General features: G+C 43.1%; 1 protein-coding gene across 1 annotated transcript; it reads left to right on the top strand.

The window, feature by feature from the left end:
* Positions 1–92: 92 nt before the first annotated feature.
* On the top strand, positions 93–12,583 carry rps6ka4 (ribosomal protein S6 kinase, polypeptide 4). Its single transcript, XM_034549604.1, has 18 exons — positions 93–1,915; positions 2,724–2,795; positions 3,260–3,327; positions 3,657–3,807; positions 4,027–4,142; positions 4,335–4,442; positions 4,582–4,662; positions 4,971–5,074; positions 5,271–5,421; positions 5,520–5,681; positions 5,916–6,041; positions 6,650–6,783; positions 7,525–7,618; positions 7,775–7,945; positions 9,089–9,280; positions 9,384–9,543; positions 9,804–9,967; positions 10,078–12,583. The coding sequence occupies exons 1-18, from the start codon at positions 1,825–1,827 to the stop codon at positions 10,396–10,398; spliced, it is 2,466 nt and encodes an 821-aa protein (XP_034405495.1). The 5' UTR covers positions 93–1,824; the 3' UTR covers positions 10,399–12,583.
* Positions 12,584–16,054: the final 3,471 nt, after the last annotated feature.

Raw genomic sequence — 16,054 nt, 5'->3', positions numbered from 1 at the left:
CAAGCCTGGAGGTGGAGGGCTGCTTTTCACAATGTGACAACTTGCCTGGCTTGAATATTTCCATACCGTGGGAATAATTTACATTTCTAACATTTTAAGGGTGGATTTTTCTTTCTAAACTAGAGGCTATTGTTGTTGGGGTCACAATTAGTTCACTTCCTGATGCATCTTCAATGTTTGTTGATTTGTCATAGAGTATTGACATCCTGCTGCTACCTGTAGCTATTTCCTAAGGTGTATTTTGCACAGCAAGGAAGTTCCTTCCTCGGCTCGCTTCTGTTTTTCAGTGAGCATAGTGTTAGAGATGTGTTTTAATATTGCGATAGGACATGACTTCAGATACCTCAACACATTGCCATAGTATATCTGCTATGGTTTCCCAGATGGACCCAAATATGTTAAACATGAACTGTGACACCTTTTAACATTGCCACAGCAGAATTGCTGTATTTGGATTTCTCTAGAACTTATGACAAACAACACAGACACTATTGGGGTGTTTAGGCGTCACATTGTAATCAACCACACAGCAAATTGTGGAGCACGCACATGTTGTAAAAGAAGCGGTCCCAAGAAGTGTAATGTACTAATGGAAATCAGTGAAATATACAGTGTCTGAATGTATTTCAAAGGTCAGTTTTGACTTGTTCTTCCTATAAGACCAACGATGTTGATAGTAGGAGACCTACATTTTAGAGTCCGGTAGTCGGTGTGATTTAACACCTCACATTACACACCAGAAAAAAGGAAAGATGTTTCATACAAACAATTGTGTAACTCATTACGATTGTCAACTTCAACACACAGCACAGTAGATAGAAGCGTGTTGTTTGTGTAGATCACGAACTACTAATATAGAAAACGGATTTAATGAACCAGTTCTCCTGGGGTTCCGAGCCTCGTAGCTCCGCCCACTGACAGTTCACGTGACCGACCGTCGCCCTGGTTGTGTCGAAAGCATCCTGGTGTTAGCAGTTAACTAGCTCGCCGCTGACAAAAACATTATTCAGTGAGGTGTGAATATTATTTATATAACGGGCGAATATTAACGTGGCTCTAGGGAGGACAAAGGGGACAAGGAACTACCCCAAACTGGCTTTAACCCCCCTCACCCCCCCACAAGGTTGGACAGCCGCTATCGGAAGAGGCCAGTCAACACTGCTAACTAAACAGCTAGCTAGCTAACGTCCCAACTTTGAGGGGCACCATCAGCAACTCGTTAGCTCGCTGCTAGTTTGCCAGCTAGCCGGGACCTGTACCGTGTTATTGTAGCAAGTATGCTAACTAGCGAGCGTCGTGTGTATCGGCGCGCCGTCCAGTGACGCGTTATCTTGACCACTCGTTCGCGTAAAGGCAGCGTTTACGCCATTACTAAGCAGCGGGAGCTAACTTGTGAATAATGACAGCCATTAAGCAGCCGGTGCTAACGTTAGCCACTTGGACTCCTCTGTGACCGAGATGAATACAGTTGGTCGAAAGCCTCAACGTTGCTGATCGTCTCTCTCATCGCTTACGTCGATAGTAAAATACAGTGACCAGCGCGCGCCTGTGTGATCCGATCGATATCGGCCAATCACTTGAGATAAATGATGCGAAACGTCAGGATGTCAAACGTGTGGGGATTAACGTCGGGGCAGCAGTATTGTGTCGGAAACACAGCTGTCCGCTCCTTTCGGTAATCCTTGTGTTCCCCATAATGCAGACACAGTAGACGCGTGTGATTGCTGAACGTGTAGGTTAACGTCCTGTGTGTGTGTACCAAGACATCTGACTACCGAGTTCCCTTTAGCCAGTCTGCATAAGAGGCACTGTGTTCTTCTTGAAATGATGCCGGGGGACGCGTCCGATAGTAGCGAGGACTCCGATGCCCAAACAAATGAACGAGCCTGTACGGTCAAGCATCAGATCACCAATGGTAAGTCGAGTGTACCGTTTTTGCTCAAGCACTTTATTTACCCCAGAAACCCCAGCACACTGTGATCCATTACATAATTACACGTATTAAGCGTTTATATGGTTATAGTTTCGTCAGAGTTGTTTCAACTTAGTAGGGTGACCAGATGTCGTCATTGCGTTACATTGTAAGGTGTTTCTAACATTTTACCTATATGCCCGCTTCTCCACACATACACACACATATATATATATATATATATATATATATATATATATATATATATATATATATATATATATTCGAAACAGTTCTCAGTATGATGCAGTGCAATACAACACTGACCCCAAATGTACCATATACTGTAATTTGATCAAACACACACAATTGTATTCTCAATAGAAATACTTATAATCTATTCAAGTATATATTTTGAAAATGTGCCAAGCTTTCAGAGCATCTGTGTGTCAAACCAGTAGTTTAGAGTTACAGTCTTTAGAGAGGAGTCTTGTCTCAGTTTGTGTTTGTGCTCTTAATGAACTTGAATCATTCAGGGAAAATGTGTGTGTATATATAAACGGACATATACATATTGTATGTGTATGTAAATATTGACAATGACGTGTATATATACCACAATGAAATATGCCAACTAAATTAAACGGCTGTTTCAGCTTATTTTAAGAGATGCCAATGCATTTTTTTTTTTTTTTTTTAAATATATCTTTCTGTCCTTTTTAAAACAAAAATGCCAGTGTTTGCAGGGTACAGAAACTGCATGTAACGTGTACCACATGTTTTAATCGTGTTATTTTCTTTCTGCTACTAGCTAACCTCACGGGTCACACTGAGAGGGTCGGTATTGAGAACTTTGAGCTGCTCAAAGTCTTGGGCACTGGAGGTGAGTGTCTACGTGAAGCACGATAGATTTGAAATATAAATGCAGTTGTTGTCAAACCTGAAGAAACACTTGATTAAGATGTCAGTATGGGGTAACCCCAAAGCAGCAGGATATATTTTGCTGACATGGTTAAAAATATCTTATGGTCAAAGTGTTTCTAATTCATTTTCATAGACTGTAAAGAGAAAAAAAAAGATACCCGAGAACCACAATTTGCAGCAAACGCATGTTTTACCTTCACATCCTGTTTTGGGGTCTTCTGATGCTAGACCATACGCTGTAGATGTCTTTGTTATTAGATCTCATCCCTTATGATTACCTCTCAGAGATCCAAGAGGCAACAAAACAACACCAGATTAAATCTGGTGTGCACGATTATTTTTGCATTGATTTCAGTTCAGTTTCACTTTCGTACAAGAATGAATTTGAACGACTGGATGAAATATTTGTTTGTGTTTTTCTAGCTTATGGTAAAGTGTTTTTGGTCAGGAAGAATACCGGTCACGATGTGGGCCAGCTCTATGCTATGAAGGTGAGAGAATATTTACACTACGCTAATATATATCACACAACTAACTGTTTTTCTTTACCAGGGTGTTGCACTCCAAATTATGATTTTCCAATCTCACAAATGTGATTTTTTTTAAATTTAATTTTACATTTTTCTCGTAAATTGGCCACTTTCATCTCAGAGAATATCCCACGTTTCTTTCACATAAATTTACGACTTTAATCTTGAAATTGTTTTTTTATCTTTCTCTCTGAATATTCGCCCCTCGCCCGGCTCCATAACTATTATTTTTATGTACCTACAATAACCCTAATACAAACTTGCCAACTTTACTTTGATTACCACCCTAGGTCTTAAAGAAAGCCGCGATTGTTCAAAAGGCAAAGACAACAGAGCACACTCGCACTGAGAGGCAGGTGCTGGAGCACATCCGCCAGTCCCCCTTCCTGGTCACGCTCCACTACGCCTTCCAGACGCAGAGCAAACTGCATCTCATCCTGGGTGAGTGACGGCATGCGCCAACCAAATATGGACACCTCTCGTTTCCCAAGTTTTGAAGTGCTGAATCGGTGTCCACTTCACGTTTCCGTCTATAACTGTTTGTATGTTTTATTTTTGTATTTCTGTTGGTGTTTTGTGCATCGTGTGTGTGTGTGTGTGTTTGTCTATATTGTTGTGTCTATTCACGCTCCCTGTGTATTTGCCTGTGTGTGAGTACAGACTATGTGAGCGGCGGGGAGATGTTCACTCATTTGTACCAGCGGGATCACTTCCCTGAGGAGGCGGCGCAGATTTATATCGGGGAAATAATCCTGGCTCTGGAGCACCTGCACAAGGTTGGGGTTGCTCCTTCTCGCTCAATAACTTCAAGCTATATTCACAAGTTTGGGGATTATGACTACTGACTGGGGTTACGTAATGCTATGAATACCGAATAACAAACAGTAGATAATATGTAATCTTTTGTTTACTTCACTTGTAAAAATGCCACGAATATCGCTGCTGAGTTTCCACTGTGTTTGGTTCAGCTTGGGATCGTGTACCGAGACATCAAATTGGAAAACATCCTTCTAGACAGTGAAGGCCATGTAGTATTGACAGATTTCGGGCTCAGCAAGGAGTTTCTGCAGGAAGAGGTATGTAAGCACGATGCCAATATCTAAACATGTGGACAGATATATGCGTAATGTGAGATGTGTTATGTCATAATATTATGCTCATGTAAGATTTGTTTTTTTATGGTTATGCTTTATCTTCCCTTTGTCCTCATTACAGAAGGAAAGGACCTACTCTTTCTGTGGCACCATTGAGTACATGGCACCTGAAATCATCAGGGGGAAATCTGGCCACGGCAAGGTAAATATATAAAGATATGAATATATATTGACAGTAAGTGAATTTTCAGTGCCGACATGTAAAATAATGGTTCCATTTTGACTTGTAGATTTAGTTAAACACTAAATGTTGTAATGCAAGGCACAAAATACCTTTAAAATCACTCTAGAGGCCATGTACCATACATTAGATCAAAGATAATATTTAATTTGTGGTTATGGAATGGAATCGGTATCATAACAGACAACCCGGGTGAATAACTAGGCAGTGGGTGCCCTATCTGCTTAAATATGTTCCCTTTCCTTTTATGTAATGTTTCTCACCTTCAGTCGGTAGATTGGTGGAGCCTTGGGATCCTGATGTTTGAGCTTCTGACGGGTGCTTCTCCTTTTACCTTGGAGGGGGAGAGGAACTCCCAGAGTGAGGTGTCAAAGTGAGTGCTGCCAACTCTTATCAACCTGCCTTATTCTCAGGTCATAACATTTATCTCAGACATCGACAATCTATCTGGCACAAATCTGAAATGTGGTTGTCATAGTGAAAATCTGCTCTAGGATCTTTAGAGGGTGCTATGTCAACAAAATGGGCATTATGTCATTTCTTTGACCATCTTTGCCCCCTTTCGCCAGACGTATTCTGCGCTGTGATCCCCCGTTCCCTTCCATGATTGGACCCACTGCTCAGGACCTGCTGAGGAAGCTGTTGGTGAAAGATCCCCACCGGAGGCTGGGCTCTGGACCACGGGGATCCGAAGACATCAAAGCACACACCTTCTTCAAGGTCCTCAACCGTCAGTCATTCTTACACCTGTCCTCCCCCTCCGTCACCTCTTCTTATTCATTCGTAACGCTCTCCGTCTGCTTTTGGCTTCCTCACAGGGCCTGAACTGGGCTGACCTCGCACAGAAGAAGGTGCCAAGTCCTTTCAAGCCAGAGCTGAAGAGTGAACTGGACGTGGGAAACTTCGCTGAGGAATTCACTGGGATGGATCCCGTCTACTCTCCGGCGGGCACACCGTCAAGCACTGACCGCCTGTTCCAGGTTAGTATTGCTGTCTCGACCGTGACCCTCATTAAAGCTGGATTTACAAAATACAATACCTATAACATACTGACAGTGAGTGCTCACCTAATATATCAGATAGTGGTATAAGAGGTCTAAATGCCTTTTCTAATAATACAGTTTGGCCCATGCTTTTTATATTGTGTAATTGTATTTCTCTCTCTGAGTGTACTGCCTGGTCATACACCTAATATTCCATCTCTATGATTTTAGGGTTACTCCTTTGTTGCTCCCTCCATCCTGTTCAACAAGAACGTGGTCATGGGAGACTTCGTTCAATCCCATATCGGTGCTGATCGTCCGGCTTCAGCCTCGGTCCAACGAAGTGCAATATTAGAGGTACGGAGCTTGAACCAGTGCTTCCTGTCTTATTACACATTTTGGGGTTAAAGGTTGATTTTTGGGATGTAGAGAAACTATTTGTTTCAGCCTCGTTTATTACTGTACCTTATTTCACAGCATGTTTTGTTGTGTTTAATCTTGGGCTAGGCAATATTGAAGCAATGTAACAATTTTCAGGAGACTGTTCTGACAGCCTTTTAGTGGTAAAGTATCTGTTAGGCAACGGCACATCTCAGGTCAGCTTGTCTCGTGGATATTTATCACTAGACTGCACAAGCTTAAACTAACTACTGCCAGAAACAATAGAAATCTGACTTAGTTTTGGTTATTAAACAACAGAAATGGGAATCCTAGCTCATTTTATAAAAGAATGTAGGATTGCTCTGATAGATGATGAAGGGTAGATGTTTATATGCTTACTAGCACGATATAATCTCCAGCAAACCCTTCTCGGGTGCTTAAATAGCAACTTCTTGCACACCAATGTCAGATCCTTTCTGATCCATCTATGCTGGTAGCCACGTCCTATTGCACGAGGGACCAGACGGAGCAGCACATCTCTTTTAACGGCTCAATGTGACTCGCACCACCTCTTCTTTGTTCAGGAATCCCAGTTCTTTCAGCACTACGAGCTGTGTCTTCACGGGCCCCCCCTGGGGGAGGGCAGCTTCTCCGTGTGCAGGAAATGCCGACACAAGCAAAGTGGTCAAGAGTATGCCGTCAAGATCGTCAGCCGCAGGTGAGATGTGACGCTGCAATATCCGTGTCCAATTTTTAATCCCTTTCATATTTGAGTAATCCAACATCGGGAAAAAGATTTGTCATTATGAATACAACACGCACACAAAACCAAGACAAGCTTGTTTTTCGTACTTCGAGTTTTTCTTTTAAAGTCAAAAATAGGTTTTGAAAAAATGAGCCAGAGGCTGAGTCTGATTTAAAAAAATATATCTAAAAAATTGTAATATGTCAAATTTGTGTGACTGGGAAGTTTCTGCACTTTAATGTAATGAATGGCTTTGATACTGAAGAAATTCTCAGGCAAGGATTGTGAAGCGTTCTGTGCCAGTACACACACACACACACACACACACACACACACACACACACACACACACACACACACACACACACACACACACACACAGTGAGTTACACTGTAGCTGCCATGTTGTGAGCTGTTGAGATGGCTATAGAAATGCACCCAAACGTTATCATTTTTACTTGAGCATAAAATCGAAAGATAAAACAAGCAGTTTTTTTTTCTTTTTTTTCTTGTAATGAAATAATGAATTGTTTTTAAATGTTTTGATCTTGGATTCCCTATTGAATGTGAAGAGAACGACTGATGCACAGATTCTGCTACAGCGTCTCAGCGATAGCTTTGCGTTTGCGTGCTCTACAGTATCACTCGGCCGGCTGATAGCACAAGTCACAGAATGTCCTCGTCAACATGTGTACACGGTGTTCTCTTTGTTAGAATGGAGGCCAACACCCAGAGGGAGGTTGCTGCTTTGAAGCAATGCGAGACTCACCCAAACATCGTGAAGCTGCATGGAGTCTATACGGATCAGGTACAATGGAGGACACACACACACACACACACACACACAGAAGATGACATGTGCAATGACAAATAGTCCATTTTACTGTACTTTCAGGGATGGAAACTTAAGCACTGTGCAACAACAAAAGCACTGTTCAAACTCTTCTTTTCTCTCCTCCGTTAGTTTCACACGTATTTAGTGATGGAGCTCCTGCGAGGCGGGGAGTTGCTGGAAAGGATAAAGAGGAAGAAACTCTTCGGGGAGGCGGAGGCCAGTCAGCTGTTACAGAGCCTGGTCTCTGCAGTCGGCTTCATGCACGAGGCTGGAGTTGTGCACAGAGACCTCAAACCTGAGGTGAGCTGGACTTTGATGGCTCTGTTCAGTCCATAAAATATGCAAAAGACGAGTAAAGTGAGGACTCGAATGACACATTAGCACGAGCTGTGGTCACGCACGCACGCATGATTCTTTGCATATGAAAACGTCAGTCCAAAGTCCATAATTCCACTGTATCGCATCGTATTGAAATTTAAAAATAAGTTTCGGTAATTAAAAATGAAAACTTTTCCAGAGACGTTAGATGTTACAAAGGAAGCCACGGCGTGCGGAATTATCGGCCCAGAAGTGAATTAGTGAGAACAGAATGAAGTTTTAATTGTCTCCGTATTTCTCCACTGTGAACTGCGTGTGTTCTGTTTTCCCTGAGGACGTCTCGCATAAACTGGCTTAATACGGAGTTATAACCAACCTCTCTCTCTGTGTGTGTGTGTGTGTGTGTGTGTGTGTGTGTGTCGCATCATTTTGCACATGATTTAATGGAGGTAATCACAGTGGACAACAGTGCATAATGTCTCTGCTGCGGTGCGGCACTTTTCAAAATGAAGGCTGCAGATTTATCACGCGCATATCCTGCCGTCTTCAGATGGCGGTGGGATTTAATTAACGGAAGGGGTATAGAGCAGCTGTGAATGACAGATAGTGGTACAAATCACCCATTAACTTTTAGTAACGCTCGAGTGTTTTACTGAGACGCCTGTCGTAATCTCATAAACTTTTTTAGATGATGCCAATCTGAAGGAATTAACTGGTCGGAGAGTGTTTTAATTAAAATAGTTTATCTACATTATTCCATAATTCCGGCAAATTTCCTGAGCTTGTGCATGTTGACAGAATCCCCAAATGATGAATCATGGTCAGATGAGCGGTGTCCTCCGGCATCTAATCCAATTTTCACCGAGATATCAACTAATTTTGGGTCGCCTTTTGTTTTTTTTCTTCTTTTCAAACTTCTTTTTTTTAATGAAACTCCCATCTGTTCTCCTCTACTCTGCACTGCGCATGGAAATGCAATTCACACATTCAGGTATAGCAGAAATGTAGGTCAGGAACGTACCAACAGTATTTAGTACTAGTTTTTACTCGTGGTATTTAGCAGTCTGAAAACGAGAGTAAAGACGAGAGTGAAAAGTAAAGAAATCATTGTTTCCCCCCTTGCAGAATGTGCTGTTTGCAGATGAGGCGGAGGACTCCATGCTGAAAGTAATAGATTTTGGATTTGCCCGCCTGTGCCCTGCAGGCAGCGCCCCCCTGCAGACTCCCTGCTTCACGCTGCAGTACGCTGCACCTGAACTATTTGAGAGTGCAGGATACGACAAAGCCTGCGACCTCTGGAGTCTCGGGGTCATCCTGGTACTTTAACCTGAAACTGCTGATTTGGTTAAATCAGTAAGGCTAATTGAAGTACTAATGACACTCTGTGTGTGTGCGTGTGCGTGTGTGTGTGTGTGATCAGTACACCATGCTGTCAGGCCAGGTGCCATTTCAGAGTGAGCAGCGGGGGATGACCTCATCATATGCTGCCGACATCATGCAAAAGATTAAAGAGGGCGATTTCTCATTGGACGGGGAGGCCTGGAAGGGCGTGTCGGAGGATGCCAAAGAGCTTGTTAAAGGTGTGTGATTGATGGGTTTGAAGTGACTCATATGCCGTTTGCCTTCGTTGTTCGGGCCACATTACATAACTAATATAGTTGGTGCTTCGGTGGAGTTTCTGCCTGCCATGGGGGATGGTTTAGAGTTCCCACCGAGCGGAGCACTCGAAGTCAGAAAATTCCTAGTATTTTTCCGACGTCCCTTCCTTGCAAGTCGGCTTGTTTTTGTATGCTTCCCTTCTGTGTTGTAAGACTGTTTTGATCCTGTCCTGTGATCTAAGGCCTACTGACCGTGGACCCAGAGACACGTCTCAAACTCTCTGATCTGAAAGAGAACAGCTGGCTGCAGGGCGGAGCATCCATGTCCACCACTCCTCTGTGCACTCCAGATGTGCTCGAGTCCAGTGGGCCGACGGTCCGCACCTACGTCAATGCCACCTACAAGGTAGGACGAGCATTGGGTACGCAAAGTTCTTTAAATACTAGGCGATTGCTTCAACTCCATGTGTTTCATCTTACTTTTCTTTGTGTGTGTGTGTCCCTCCCCCCGGCCAGGCTTTCAACCTTGGTAAGAGAGAGGGCTTCTTTCTGAAAAGTGTCGACAATGCTCCCCTTGCAAAACGCAGAAAGCTGAAGATGACAAGCACAGGCGTTGAGACCCGATGGAGTTCATCCTCTTCCTCCTCCTCCTCCTCCACTTCGTCATCTGCCTCTGCAACAGCATCCAAAACGCAGCCAAAGCAGACTGGGACCCCAAAGCAGACTGGGACCCCAAAGCAGACTGGGACCCCAAAGCAGACTGGGACCCCAAAGCAGACTGGGACCCCAAAGCAGACTGGGACCCCAAAGCAGACTGGTTCCCCAAAGCAGAGCTAGCCTGAATGGCAGCTGAGAGAATGGATGGGAAATCAAGAGGTATGTCCTTATACGGGCAACACCGTGTCCTCCAGTGGTGACGGGCTCACCCAGTTCCCAAAAAAACAACAACATACTGACGAACCAAAAGACTGGTTTAGGTTAGTGTTACGTTTTTAATACACATTTTAATTCCATCTTTCATCACGCCGTATTCTCCCCGAACCAGTCTGTATTTTCCTTGAAGGGATGGAGGAGAAGACGGTAGAAGTCTAGTTTGGCATCATTAAGTTGTACAGAAATCTGTGGCCTTGAGACAAATATTATTATCCAATATTCGCTGACCATACACACACTAAAAGTAATTTAAAAAAAAGAGAGATATTAACCTGTTTTCACTGTGGGTAAGAAACATTGTCTGGCTATATAGGGACAAAGGGAAACAGGAGCCATAAATGAGCAGAAGCCATATTTATAGCAACACGTGTGTGTGTGTGTGTGTGAACACACAGATTTGCACAGAGCAAATGAATAGCCCATCCAGGAATTCACAGGCTGAATCTCCTGATTGTATCTAGTTATTTTTTTACTTTGCCACGCGCATAATGATCCGGCAAAGGTTTGGCCACGAGTGCTGTGCCACACGGAAGCGCTCATCTTTTAGATTTGTTTTGCTGTTGCACTGTTTGCAGAAGGGCATCAATGGTCAAAAAGAGGCAGACTGCTGGAAGGAATGAGCTCAGAGGGGAACGCTTCGGGTATGCGTGACCCTTGAGATTGCGGAGGATGCCGTAGTGGAAATGGTCTGTTATGGGATGCAGTTTGAACCGTCAGTCCTGCGGGCGCTGACTTTGCAAAGCAGTTGCTCCTCCAATACACGACCAGCTCTCCAGATTCTGTTAAACGCAAACGCGGGGGGCGCACGTCTCGATCCACGGCTCTGATAACATTTCCATTCTCTCGAGTTCCACCCGTAGTGGTCTCAGAGCGAACACGGTGCCCAACAGAAGCACTTGTAAACGCAGAGGAAGACCCGGAGACCAGAGTGGGCTTTTCTCCTCCCACTCGCTGTAAATTGCTCTCATTATTGTGCCGCTACGACCATTTTCTATAGCATGCTAATCCGTTGTGAAGATGAACTGTAAGAACCTTTCTTTTTTTAAATATTTTGGTATCTCGAGCGTACTACGGAGATGTTTTTTTATGCTACCGAGTGCACAAGAGTGTTCGCACTTATGTTGGAGCCGAATCCTTTTTGGTGGTGTAACGTGTCCATGGCCTTTGGGCTCGTGAATCTTTGAAGGGTTTTACACTTTGGTTTTGTTGCCCGACCCGACCAGCGCCGCACGCGGCTCTCACCAATACAATCTGATTTGACGCAGTGAAATATTATTTCCCCCGTAATCAATTGTTGTCGCCAGGGATGTAAGGATCATCCAGATATGTATTTTTACAGATGTGCTTTTAAAACATTGTATGGCTTTGGAGGCGTTTTCAGAATGAGACGCGTGATCATGAATTTATTGGTGTTCTGATGAGCCCATCCTGCAAGTTCTGTACATACTCATTCTTGATTTAGAGCAACAACAAAAAAAAAAGATGTATGTAATGCTTGAAAACTGTTTTAATGGTATATTAGTCTTCTGATGTATTTTTGTTGGACCTTTCCTTATTTTATTTTTACATGTTGCACAGACCGTTGATCAATTAAACACATTTCAGCTTTAAAGGTGCTTTCCCTGATATTTATTACATGTAATTGATATTAATGCAGTGGTAATGGGATTAATGATTGATTTGGCTGTGTGTGTGTGTGTGTGTGTGTGTGTGTGTGAGAGAGAGAGAGAGAGAGAGAGAGAGTATGGATGGTGCTGGGAAGTTGGTTGTACTGATATTTCTGTACCAGATGACGCTTTATTGCTTTATTTTGTATTATTTACTTGTCGTTTGCCGCCTTTGTCTGTTTATCTGGTAACGGGTTGTTTGTGTTTGAGCATTTACATTTTTACTTAAAAAAAAAAAAACTGCTTCTATTGGTGTTCTTTTGTTGTAGTGAATTATATTTGTCCTGTTTTTGCTTTCTTTTTTTTGAGCGTTACTATTTTACTGAGAAGCACTGTCACTGATGTCGTAACTGGGAATTTTATCTTTTGCACCAAAGTTTTTTTCTCGGTTGGTGCAAAATAAACTTTACTTTTAAAGAGCTGGTTGTGCGTTGAGTGTTGTGATTGTTGTGTGAACGCTCATGAACATGTTGGTTTGAGCACTTTTCCGCTCCAACTCCGTAAATACTTTTAATTATTGATACCAAGTGCACAATAAATTACACAGGAAGTTGTATAACCTTTCCATTTGACAGAAGCCATTCTGATAATGTACCTATTTTATAACGGAGGTAAAACCTTGTTCAAATAAATCCGTCTAACCACCATGAATCATATTCAGTCAGAGTTTCAACAACTAGCTTATTCCATATTGCACAGACAGGAAAGGGTTGGGTGGGTTCCTCAGCATCTTTCGTCTATCTGATCCTCTGCCAACACTTTAAACATCAACTAACACTATCATTACTTTACTGACCACAGGTTTAGGGTTTGGGGTTGAACATGGGAGAAATAGGGAAACCTAACAACACCAGTGTGCAAAACCTTTCTCTAGAATTTAGAAAATCTTCGAAATCAAGTTTCCCAGCATAAAAAAATGCGTGTTTGTTGTACTTTTGTTAATTGTACTTGTGCAGTTTAATATCTTTCACACTGATAACTTGAGGTAATGTTTTACTCGGCCGACACTTTGCAGTCGTGTAGTTTGGGTCCACTGAACGGGGAAAAAAGCAAAAGCCCAACAATGCAGTCAAACTAAGGATCGTGTCCTCGTGGGCTCCGGTTGAGGTGATTATCGATCGTACCTCTGCGGACTAAAAGGTTGCATCTAGCGTTGCCTTCGTTGATGGCCGACTTAATGCACCACCTGGCGAGCACGTGTGACCGGGGTCCTGCAAAAATGCTTCAGTGTCAAATGTAACCTTCAAGGTGTGTGAGGATTTTCTGCTGTGTTCTGACAATGATTGAGCTGAAATTAATTTTAAACTGTCTGAGAAAACATTGGGCGCGACTTTCAGGCTCTTGTGCAAAGTCCATTATTGCAGCAGAGAATTGCAGCTCACATATCGCCGCCCCATGCCGTCCCTTCATGCTGAGAGGCTGAACCTAAAGGGGACTGAGTGGGTCTTCGACGTGCACAGACTTCCCAGAATGCCGTTCAGAAAGGTGAGTAAAACGACAACAACAAACTCCCTGAACCCACAGATGAGAGCGCCTCCTTTTGCTTTAATCGTTGTGACTGCAGCTGCGGTGTCGTTTATATGGTTTAATGGTATAGCATTACATATAGTGTTATGCATATACACGTTACATCTATGTGTTGCCATTTGGTGAAGTTTTACTAGAAGGCTCAGGCTATTTAATTAATGGCTTTTCTTTGCGTGCCTAATTTACGTGCCTTACTTGCTGCACCCGCTCGTTTCTTTTAATTAAATCCATTTTTGTCACAGAGGAAGGAGGTTGTATATTTATAGTTCATAATAAAATGTACACACAGGCTAAAAAAGTGCCGTCTATGAAAGAATTATGTATTGTTGGTTTGGATGTTAGAGCTCATTTTGCTGATGTTGTGTTGTTTACATTTAATGCAATTTATTTTGTTGCCTGAATAATATAATTGTATTTTTTTATTTATTTATCACAAGTACTTATTTAAAGTAAAAATAGGCTATCTTTTTTTTTATTTGAGTACAATATTCTAATAATCTTTCCAACCCTCATGGCCTTTTTTTTTTTTTTCTTGCGGATTAATTTATGTTCCACAACTTGACCTTAATGTTCTTGAAAATCCTGAGCCTGTTCTTTAAATCTATAACTGAAAAAAAAAAAAGAAACCGCTGTCTCCCGAGTCCCTCGTGTCCTATTTGAACCGTTCCTTCATCAAATGGTGATATTTTCAAATTCCCTAATATTGGATTCCTTGATTGTTCTGTCACTCGTCTTGTTGAACGATGTGACGCTCAGTGATGCTGCACTTCCCCCGCGGGAGCACATGAACGTTTGAGACATTGTTTGGGACAAGAGGTCCAACGAGCAGCACAGGACACGAGGACCGGGGCCAGCCGACGCAGGGCGGGGCTAGAAAAAGACGCAGTGAGCCCCTGATGATGGGAGACCTTCACTGCACAGAGCAGGACACTAAATTACAGCCGCACCCCCACGCACCCCCACGCACCCCCACGCACCCTTCCTCATGGACCGCCAAGCCGGGAGCCTGTAGAAGGACAGTGTGACGGGTTTGTGGCTTTTGTCTCGGATACGGCCCTTTTTTTTTTTTTATCTGCATGCTAGCATAATAATAATAATAACAACACAATGAGCATGCTGGTTTCTAGTGTCATTGGGGTTTTTTTCCAGGCATTTGGTCATAAATGTGTGAAGTCTGGGGATATTCCTGGTCACGAGGGTTCATCCTCTGAGGGCCGTGAACATCGGCACCAGCTTTCAACGCAGTCCATGGAATAGTTGTTGAAACATTTCAGTCCGGACCAATGGGGTTGGAGCTCCAACGTAGCCACGAAAGGTATGTTGGTGGTGATGCATGGGACAACACAAAAGCAAGGAGAAAGCCATAAAGCTGATTGGCATGCTTTGCAGTTCGCTCATTGATCGCTGGCAGCAGATGAAGTCCCAGCTGAGCCTCTGGGCTAATCAAACTCTCCGCTTCACATACTCCACAGACGCTGTTATTGGCAGCGCATCGCTAACCAACAGCTGCACTTTCTGAAGGGCAAGACTTTTGTCTCTACAGGAGGAAGCACATAAAAACTCTCGCTTTCAAACTCCCGAATGAAAGCCAACAAACCGCGCGGGGGGGGGGTCTCCGTCAGCGTGGTAAATTGCTAAATGTGTTTGAGGAATTAAATATGAATCAGGAGGTAGAATTAAAGTCTCATCTTAAGCTTATTAACAATTCCACAGACACCCACAAAAGCTGTCATTAGCTTTCTGGCAACAATTTACAGTGTACCAAATAGTCCTTTTTCGAGATGCGATCCATTTGCAGTCCACAGCGACAACAGTCTTTTGTGTTGCGTTCAATGTCTTCGTATTGTGAGACCTTGCACCATTTTTAATGAAGCCATGAAATGTAATGTTGCACTAAAACTCTATTCGGTCTTTGGGAGGCTAGCTGCTCTTGTACGGCAGCCTGCCTCACGTGAGCTTTGTTAAAAAAAAACTGAACACTAAGTGTTTTAACTGATGCGCTTAATGAAAAATTTAACCGTCTATTAAAATATGCGGTTTGTGATATACACGTCACAAAATGCTGCCCGTCAAGGACCCACGATGCTCTATTAGTCCACTAATAAGTTTCATGAACTCTGACGCTGTCCGTGGTCCTGAGCGCTGCACCATAAATTCCACGCCACCGGGGGTCAGTAGGGCGCTTGGCACTGACGGCACAAGAGGCCTGATGAGCAATGGAGGAGCGATGGATAACATGAATATAATGTGTCACTGGGTCATTAATCAAATCAATACCCAGGTGGCTGATTTGCACAGACTAAATGTAATATATTGGGCATGACTAAGACGGATCTGGAAGGAACGCTCGCTCAAAATCATCAATT

This window comes from Cyclopterus lumpus, chromosome 14 (assembly GCF_009769545.1).
Source record: "Cyclopterus lumpus isolate fCycLum1 chromosome 14, fCycLum1.pri, whole genome shotgun sequence".
In the NCBI taxonomy this organism is placed as follows: domain Eukaryota; kingdom Metazoa; phylum Chordata; class Actinopteri; order Perciformes; family Cyclopteridae; genus Cyclopterus; species Cyclopterus lumpus.
The sequence above is the reverse complement of the archived record's forward strand: the minus strand, read 5'-3'. Positions and strand labels throughout refer to the sequence as shown.